This window comes from Lathyrus oleraceus, chromosome 5 (genome assembly GCF_024323335.1).
Source record: "Lathyrus oleraceus cultivar Zhongwan6 chromosome 5, CAAS_Psat_ZW6_1.0, whole genome shotgun sequence".
Lineage (NCBI taxonomy): Eukaryota > Viridiplantae > Streptophyta > Magnoliopsida > Fabales > Fabaceae > Lathyrus > Lathyrus oleraceus.
Window position 1 is genome coordinate 155,066,723 of NC_066583.1, and position 10,558 is coordinate 155,077,280.

Below are 10,558 nucleotides of genomic sequence, written 5' to 3' on the forward strand. Positions count from 1 at the left end.
AGGAGGCTTATAAAAACTAGGTTACAATATGCTATTTATAACCTAATCACCCAACTGGATTTGGGCCTTCAGAAATCGCAGCAAACTTGTTCTTTGCTGTTACAAATACAGCAGAAAGTTTCTGCTACAAACAAGGTCTTCAATCTTTTAGTTCCTAAAATATCTCAAGACCTCCACAAATAATGCCACATAGGATTCTAACTAATTTCCACATATTAGTGTGCTAACAAATAAGCTATTTGTTAGGTTCCTTAATTGTAGCTTGGTTGTTGGTTTCCTGGATTTTAGCCTGATAAAAATGCTGAAACAGAAAAACTAAACAACCTACAATATAGCATATGCTGTCAGGAATGAATGTCACAACATTCAGTTTGACTTCCAAATCATTAACCATATGCTAAGTCTATTTTTCCTGAAAACAGACTGTACAATTTGCTGTACTGTACAAAACCAATCTGTCCATACTTCAGTATCAGCGTACATTGATAAATGTCAAAACCTCCAGTTTGACATTCACACATAGAGCCTTACATCAGGTCTGTTATCCTCTTGATAAGCAGACTGAGCTGTATACTGAAATGTAGCAGAAAACCACTCTGTCTATTGTTCAGTAAATGCTGTCAATGAATGTCATAACATTCAGTTTGACATCCAGACAGTAGGCCTTATGCCAGGTCTGTTATCCTCTTGATAAACAGTCTGAAACTAAATGCTGAGTTATAGCAGAACACCCACTGTTCTATTCCTCAGTATCTGCTGACAGGGATGAATATCATAACATCCAGTTTGACATTCAATAAATCCTGTATTAGCTAAACCTGCAGTACACTACTCAGAATGTCATGACATCAGCCAAGACATCAGAGTACAGCTAGATATTCTAACATACAATGCAGTCAAACAAACATCTCCACAGCATGTCATGACATCAGTCAAGACATTAGAATCCAGCTAGTGTTTTACCATACAATGCAGCCAATTAAACATCTACAAACTCCCCCTTTGGCAAATTTTTGGCTAAAACACTTTGATCCCACAACAAAGTTCATAGCAGCGGAAATCACACATCTAGCAGGAAATAGACCTAGCTAATACACTCAGAGTGACAACACACTCACACACATGGAAGTTAAATAAAACTTCATCACACATCAGCTGCAGGGGAGGGAATCTTGAATCTGTCATGAATATCTGTTTCAACACACTAATCTGTTGTCCTGGGGTATCACCTGTTACTCCCCCTTTTTGTCAAAAATGTTGCCAAAGCAACACTTTAAATTACAGACCACAGAAAAAAAACAGAATTACACACAAATGACAAAATTACAGACTTGGTTTTGTCTCACAGTTTCAACCAAGTTAGCACTCACTTGATCTTGCTTCACAACTTGGATCAAGTAGTCACACACTCTTTCCTAAAACCACTGTCTTATCTCCAGTGGTAGTTTGACATCTAGCACCACTACAACCAAAACAACAGTAGATGGTTACTCCCCCTGTACCACACAACTGTAACACACAGGCTCATTCTAATATCATAATGAGACACACAACATCCATATTTCCTTATGACTGTAAGTTTTGGAAGGAAATAACAATATTGTCCAAGGCAATGTCATGACATCCGGTCAGACATTTTTCTGCTCACTCAGCCTTGACACACACCACATCATCCCACTAACTAACAAGGTGCCATACCTTGTTATCTGAGAACACATAGACCACAAGCTTGATGATTACTTGCAGCGCAACGACAGAACTCCCCCTGTCATGAACAACCAACTCTCCTCTTGAAACTTGGAGATCTCACATGAACATATCAAACACCCCAAAGTTGGACCTTCACATACTTCCTGATTCAAAGAGAACCCAGACCACTTGATGAATGGAAAACATAAGACGCATCTTCATGTCTTCAAGAGAACACCCTCTGTTCAACCCTCTTGGCTGAACACATCCATACTCTGTGTCAATCTCTCTTCTAACCAGAACAGAAAGCCACTTCACAAAGTGTTCTAACAAAGAACATCATCTGATAGTCTTCAGATATCACTGAGTCACCAGCTTGATCCAAAAGAACCCATATATAAATTGGGACATATACATTGTCATCCCATTACAAGAGACAATCTTCCATAGATAGCTCAGAACTTCTACCACAAGCTCCAAGAGATGAATAGAAAACACCTCCTTTTGTCTTCAACTTACTACTTTTCTGCTCAAAAGTAATTTGTCTCAGACTTTCCTCAAGAATAATCAGCTGCCATATGTTGATTATCTTGATTCTTAGAACTCACTTCTGAGATGGACCAAATGCCACTGGTTGATTACCTCCTTCATGAATCCTCATATGAAAAAGTCAAATGCCACTTTTTGACCTCTCCAAGTTTATCAGACTTCTCCCAAAGATATGCTGACCTTCCAAGTGAAACTTGAGCTTCAAGCTACATGTTAAACAAAACTTAGATTCTCTAAGACATGAACATGTAACATCTTCTCCATCCAGCAACTCCAAAGAACTGCAATGAGAACGACCTTTTTGAAGTACCCAATCTACAACTCTGTAGACCCTTCTATCTTAAGTTGATGTGCCACTTCACCAACTAAGAACCCAATAGTGGTAAGGGTACTCAGTGCTTTGAATGTGAAGGTTATAGACAATTTAGAACATGTCATACATTTTAGAAGAATCAAAAGAAGGGGTTGTCTGTCGCTTGGTTAGAATATGAAGATGAAAGAAAAGGAGAAGGATAAAAAAGGTGAATGTTTTCACTGGAAAATATGATTCTAGCAGTGGGTATGATGTATAAGTTTTGAATAGAGAAGAGATTACCGAATTCTTCAAAGAATTACTTACTAAATGGAAGGAATCTGATTGAGAGAAGAGACACTGGTGAAGACCATAAGTAGTCTACTTCTGGAAAAAGAGAAGAAAAGTTCAAACATTTCATATCTGAAAGAAGAAAACACATGGTTAAAATCCCAATTAGACAATATGTTAAAGCCTATTCATATGTTGAACAATGGGTCTGACATGTTAGATGAAATATTGGAGGTTGAGAAAATGTACAGAAACATGAAGGGAATAGGGTTTGAATCTAGTTCCATGAACAAGAAGGATAAAACTCAGCCAAAGAAGTTTGTCCCTCCTAAGAAAAAAAGTGAGTTCCAGATATTAGACCAGATGACCAAGAAACCGACAAAGCATGTTTATTCCTATAAAGGGAAGAACATGAACTCTAATAGAAGATGTCATCATTGTGGAAGATATGAGAACATAAGAAACTATTGCTTCAGATTGCATGGTTATCCTCAACCCTACAGACAACCAATACAAAAAAAAGGATAAGAAGACTTAGAGAGTATGGAAACCCAAGGTTGAAGTCAAAGACCTCATAGGTCTAACTTATGATGGAAAATGTCCAATGGATGAATGGGCTCTTGATAGTGGTTGTTCGAAGCATATGACAGGTGAAGAGTCATTCCTTGAAGAAGTAAAACCTTTCTCACATGGTATGTAACATTTGGAGATGGAAATAAAGGAAGGATCAAGGGTATTGCCATGATCTCCTTGGCTTAATGATGTGTTACTAGTAGAAGGCTTGACTGCGAACCTGATAAGTATTAGTCAATTATGTGATCAAGGGTGTAAAGTAAGTTTCAACAAAGGATAATGTGTCATCACCAACAAAGAACATGAAGAGTTGATAAATGGGTCAAGATCCAAAGACAACTACTATACGTGTAGATTAGAATCTATCTCTTATAAGACATCTAAGGGTGAGAAAAAGAATCATGAGAATGAAGAAAATGACATGTGCTATAAAGTAAGAATGCCTGGCACGATTCTAGACCATCTTGCTCAACATGTGGAAAGAAAGGTTATTGATACACGCAGTCACGTACATGAGTGTCAGGTAAGTCAGGCAATAGAGAAAGTGATCAGCCTCGTAGAAAAATAGAAATCAAAAGGATAAAGGGAACTCAAATCATTTTTGCGGGTGAAAAAATTTCTTCTTAGAAAATGGGAAAAGGTAAATTTTCTCCCTTCTGAGATCATTACCACTCTACAAAAAAGGCGCTATTTCATTAGTTGGTATTTTCAAAACTTCTATGTTCCCTCTCATTTGGAAACACCATTTCCTCTCATTTTTCCTAAACATAACTTCTTCTTGCATACCTTTCAAATCAAAGTGATAATAGAAAACACCAAGTCTTCTGAACCCACTCCTATCACAAACATTCATGGAGTAAAAATGTGTAGTGTCAAATTGAAACAAAACCCCTCCTCAAAGAAATCTAGGGTTTCAGGATTCAAAAACAATACTGATGATGGGAAGGTGATTAACGATGTTGTACCTCTCAAAATGATTATTCCAGAAGATAGCTCTATAATCAAAGCTAAGGCAACTACCTCAAAGAAAAAGAAGGTCTCCAATCCTATAAGCCTTTCTAAAAACAAATCATCTGATAGAATTATAGGAAAAGACAACAAGGATATAACTAAAACTACTCAGGCTGTGGAATCTAATTGCATATTTAGCATGCAAGCTGATATACATGTTGGAAAAAATGTTGAACCCATAATAACACCTCAAGGAAAAGTTGATGAAGATCAAGGAAGGAAAAGGAAAGAAAACAATCAGAATGTAGTTGGTGACGACATTCCAATTTCTCAAATAATCAAGAGGATTCGTGATGATACCAATAAAAAAATAAAGGATGATGAAGAAGAAATAGAATCAGATGAAGGTCCTATGATCGCAATGACTATTTCCTCAAAGATCAGAGAGAAGAAGAAAGATAAGGTTATTACAAGAGAAACTTCTATGAATGAATCTAAAAAGAATGCCAAGATATTTAAAGCAAAGAATAGTACGACAAAAAATACTCCTAAGAAGACTCTCAAGAGGAAACTAGTTGTCTTTAGTGAATCTGAGTATGATGATGAAGCATATATTCTAGATATCGTTCCCTCCACTAAGAAAAATATAGGTGGAAAGAAAATTTATGCTAACATTCCTGACGCTCCTCTTGACAACATGTCCTTTTATACTGAAAGGAATGCCAAAAAATGGAAATTGGTTTGTCAAAGAAGGATTACTGTTGAAAGGGAGCTGAGTAAGGATACAATAGAGGGTGAAATTCTTAAACTCCTCAGGGAATATAGTTTAATAAAGACCGTGTATAACATTAGATCATGCTATGAGAAGCTGATTATGGAGTTCATTGTTAATATTTCTCCTGAGTGCAATAAGGAAGGGACTGAAGATTTCAGAAAAGTGTATGTTCGTATACATCGTGTAAAGTTCTCCCTAGAAGTCATCAATGAATCTCTAGGAAGAAGTGAGTTGACTGGAACCGATGAAGTCCCCTAATTGGAAAAAATTATACAAGTCATCACTGTAAATCAAGTCAAAGAATGGAAAAGAAAGTATCTTCTCTCAACTGCTAAACTGAGTGTGAAATATGCGGTGCTAAACAAGATTGGTGCCTTCAATTGGACTCCCACCAACCACAACTCTAACATAACTGCTGGATTGGCTAAATTAATTTATCGAATTAGGACCAAAGTCAAAATAAACTTTGGGGAATATATTTTTGATCAAACTATGAAACACGTAGACTCCTTTGTTGTCAAGCTCCCTATTGCTTTCCCCTGCATGATCACAGGAGTAATTTTACATCACCATCCCCATGACCTTTGATTACATATTATTTGAAAGGAAAAATTCTCCAAACATCAGGATGACCAAGAGCTCTGGTCCATATGTTAGTAGAAGGCTATCTATCTTGTGTCGCACTGCAAAAATTGCTCGAGCGCATCGTACACTCGAAGTAAAACAGATTCATCATTGAATTTTATTTATTCTAAGAGAAATGGAAAATATCAATAAAACACAAAGGGAAGAGAAAAAGGTAAGGAAACCAGTTATGCAAGGGGAAAGTATTAACACCCCTTACACCTGTTGTACTCAATGGGAACCATTTTAATTGTTGTTTATGCATATGGGTGTTATTATCTAAAGGTTACTTGCAATTAGTTTTAATTAAGGGTAAAATAAGTTTTTAATTAATGTGTTCGCCAAGATTTTGAAATCCCGTGCCTACGTATTCTCACAGTACAATGAAAAAATCAGAGCCCCGTAGTTCGTGGGGGTAGAAAATAAGTATTTGTTGGTTGATTTTAGGGAACAATGTTATAATCGTCTCCTAAATATGTTTGACGTTAGCTGTTCAATCCTGGTTCAGATGCTCTAAGTTGTTAGTTAGACTGTTAAGGAATGAATTGTAACTGTTCTTTTTATGAAAGAGAAATTGCTTTGGTGTCTGAAAGAATTATAAGGGTGGTGTCTGAACCAAGAATGGAAATTAAAAGTGGTGTCTGAACCAATAACTGAAATTTAAACTGGTGTCTGTACCAAGAACTGAAATTAAAAGTAGTGTCTTAACCAAGAATTGAAATTGAAAGTGGTGTTTGAACCAAGAACTGAAATTAAAAGTGATGTCTTAATCAAGAACTGAAATTGAAAGAGGTGTTTGAACCAAGAATTGAAATTGAAAGTGGTGTTTTAACCAAGAACAAAAATTGAAAGAGGTGTCTTAACCAAGAACTGAAATTGAAAGAATGGTGTTTTAACCAAGGACAAAAATTGTAGAAGTGGTGTTTGAACCAAGGAGGTGGTGTTTTAACCAAAGGAGGTGGTGTTTAAACCAAGGAGTGAGAGAGAAATATTGTGAAATGATTTTGATGTTGGTTGTGATTGATTTTAGTCTGAAGACGAATGTTGAAAGTTGCATTGATTTGAATTACACTAAAGTCTATGAATGAAGGTGAATACTTGGAACAACTGGGCCATACGTCCCGTATCCAAAGGTATTCATAATAAGGATATGAATGCTCCCTCCCATTCTTCTCCAATTTTTGAGGCTCGTGGCACACAATTTGCATAATATTTTTTTAAGTGTTTTATGGTTTATACTTGACACTGGATCAAGTTTATTTGCAAAAATTGTTTTAGCCTTGAATGGACAAAGAGAGATATATGATTGAAAGAATGAGATATGATACCAAAGATGGGGAATGAAGCTTGATGTTGTCATACATTAATTGTCCTATCTTTTAGGGTTTTAGAATAAGGGATTGTAATTAATCAAATCAATTAATTGAATAAAACCTACGGGAATATGCAAGAGATTATATGGCATCCCATTAAAAAGAATCAAGCAAGAAATCATGAATTGGGAACTAATAGATAAAGGAAAAGAGAAAAACAAAGCTTAATGATATTAACCTTATTCCCTAATTGAATATAATATAATCACATGTAAAAATTAATTCTAATTTAGGAGATCCAATCCTAATTACCCTAATGGCTAAACCTAATGATGATTGAAATGATTTTGATGTATTAAAAAAAGATTTTAAAAAAGAATTTGCCAAGAAAAATAAATAAGTAAACTTATGCTCTGCCAAGTGGTAAGAAAAATAAAGAGGGAGTGAGATGGGGCAAAAGGGGCGCAGGGCCCATGTGGTTAAGCCCAAGATCAATTTTCCTTGTTGATGTTGGTTTCAGATGAGGGTGTACCAGTAATGCAAGGATGTGTGTGAAGAAAAGGGCCAAAATGGGCCTGGACTGAAGCCCATAAGAGAACTTAGAAAGAGGGAAAAGGAGATGAATCCCATTCACTCACTCAGTCTGACTCCATCCCCCCCCCCTCTCTCTATCTTATCCTCTAAAGCTCACTTGAAATTGCTCTGCCGCATCAGAAATTTCCTTTGGCGGTGGCGAAGCCCAGAACACAACTGAACCACCACCAAACTACTCCTCTGCTCATCCTCTCTCTATCCCTAACCTCTAACCTTCTTAAAACCTAACCAAATACCCTATATCTGACCCAAATTCTAAACCTTAAAAATTCCTTCAACCAAAATTAAATAGTGCACATTCATGAATCCAGAGCAAAACCTTGGGTTTTGGTTCAACAACTTAAGCTTTACAACAGGGTAACAACATTTTGCAAGAAATATGAAGAATCATACTTACTTATAATGCTGAGGATTATTCTGGTCAAAGGAGGAGTTGAAGAAGATGATGAAGAAAACCATAGATTCTTGATTCCCAGGTATAAGTTTTAATCCTTTGCTTTTTGATTCAAATTCCTTCTTCTTCCTTCTTCCTCTTTGATTTTTCCTTGAACTTCTGGTTATTGTGTTGTTGTTATAGAATTAAGATAGTATTGATATTAAAGTGATGAGTTTTAGGAGGCTAGGTTGAATTTGCATCAATGATGAACATTTGGTATATGTTGATGGATGCTTAGCTCAATTGACTCAGAGCTTCAATGTGAATCTCTAATCAATGGTGGATTGAGAGCTTTAGAGTGAGTTTTAGAGGTTAGGGATGAGAATTAGGTAGAGTTTTGATAGGGTGAATGTGACTTGTTAATTAAGTAAGGGATTGGGGTTTATATAGATGATGGTTAATGAAGTTTGAGAGGGAAAAGTTAGTTACAAACAGTTAGGAATGAGAGGGTCTTAGCCCTTAGATGGTGATCCATGGGAAGAATTAACCAAGGGTTGAGGATTGTTAAAAAGTTGGTTAGAATTTGGTTTAGTTTGAGTGTGAGATTTTAAGTGATTTGTATTTATTTTGTACTGAATTTAGTGTGGAATCTCAGTTAGGAGTGTGTTAGTTTGAGGGAATTTGAGATCAGTTAAGATTTTAAATTGATTTTAGTGGGAAATATGCATAACTAACATGGGTAGTTAGTTAGGGCAATGGGTCAACTGATTAGGGTAGGTAATAGGTTTGGAGGTAGTTAGGTTAGTTAATTAATTGAAGTTGACAATTAGGGTCAAAAGTTAGTTTGTGAACTATTAATTTTCAACTAATGGAAGTTAGAGTTTAAAGTGTAAGTTAGTTTGCAACTAACTTGAAGTAGTTGGTTAGTTTGAAATTGAATTGGAGGTAAAATTCTGTCATAACAATTAGTTTTTTTGAACTGAGGTGTTTAAAGTTGGTTAGAAATGAAGATTAAATTGGTTATGTATGCATGGTTGTGGTGATGTATGTGATGATTGAATTATGATTTCATTGTCATGTATGTATTGCATGTTTGGATGATTGCATATGAGTTGAATGGATTGTCAAACTATCATGTCAGTTAGGGTTTTATGTTAGTTAATTGTTAGTGAACAAGTTAATATAGGTTAACAGAATTTGAAAGTTGCATAATATGTATGTCTTCTATGTTGATTGGCAATGTGTATGTTATGTGTCATGTGTGGTATTATGATCCTATGATGTGTTGGAATATGGATTGATAATGTATGTTGAATTGGTATGTTTGGATGACATTTGATGCATTGTTTTTTTTTTTTGGTTTGGATTGAACATAATTTGGATTGTGCTATGATTTGGTGGACTATCATGGGGTGATATGGATGCATATGTGTTTTGACTTGCATTTCTTATTTTGGATTGTGACATGAGTGTATGCTTGAGCTCTTTTGATGTTGATGCAATTTGAATACTATGCTATATGTTTTAACTAGAGTGCATAATGTATGTTTTGAATATGTATGTTGTGATGTGGATTGTTATGTAGAACTGTCATGATGCTGATGTTGTTTGGATTGTATGCAGGCCCAATGATGCAGTAATAGTTTTTATTTTATTCAAGTTTTGCTTGCTATGATATGTTGTTTATGCCATGGTTTGTTTGGTCATGAAGTTTGCATTGCCTTTGTTTTTGAGTTTTGCATTGCTCTTGTTTTTTATGTATGATGATGAATTGAGCACAACTTCACATGGTGTTGATGTATGTTTATGCCATTCGTTTGGTTGTGTGCAGGTCTGCTAGAAGGGAGTTTTGGCATGGCATAAACTTGGTGTGAAGTCATGGTTTGTGGCACAAGCTTGGTCATACATGGACAAGAAGTATACTTGGTTACACTTGAAGGCAACATGAAGCAATGGCCATGAGTAGTGGTGAAAGGGAGGATCATTATGGACATGAAGATGAAGAAGGATATGTCTAGGGTTATAGGTTTGACTTTGGTCAACTATTTGACCAAAAGTCAACTATTGATCAAACTATGGTTGATAGTTGACCTTGTAACTTATTCTTTAAGTAATGAACAAATTTTCCTCCACTTTCTAATTTGAAATTTGAATTCCTTTTTCTATGCAATGCCTTTAATCCAATTAGACTTATAATGAATCAAAAAGAAATATTAATAAACCACTTAATATGATTTGGTCAACAAAAAGTTAACCTTCCATGGTTGATTTTGTTGACCAAAAGTCAACTCTTGTGTGAATGTCCTTAATTTCTTCTTTTTTCAAAGATGCGCCAAAATGCATCATAATACAACTTGAATAACAAAAGTCCCAAATGATTAAGTCAGCAGTCAATCTCTAAAAGGTGGAGTTTGACAAAATTGTCTACTGTAACACAATAGCTTACTTTCCAAGCAATAATCCAAAAATTTGTTCCATAAATGCATACAACAAGAAACCCCAATCCATAACAACTTTTGGGATATCTTGTA

General features: G+C 35.6%; 1 protein-coding gene across 1 annotated transcript; it reads left to right on the top strand.

The window, feature by feature from the left end:
* Positions 1-4,256: 4,256 nt before the first annotated feature.
* On the top strand, positions 4,257-5,378 carry LOC127079395 (uncharacterized). The gene has a single exon (XM_051019776.1). It carries the CDS (start codon positions 4,257-4,259, stop codon positions 5,376-5,378), a length of 1,122 nt encoding a protein of 373 aa, XP_050875733.1.
* Positions 5,379-10,558: the final 5,180 nt, after the last annotated feature.

Coding starts and splice junctions, on each gene's coding strand:
- LOC127079395 (XM_051019776.1), top strand. CDS start 4,257: ATGTGTAGTGTCAAATTGAAACAAAACCCCTCCTCAAAGAAATCTAGG.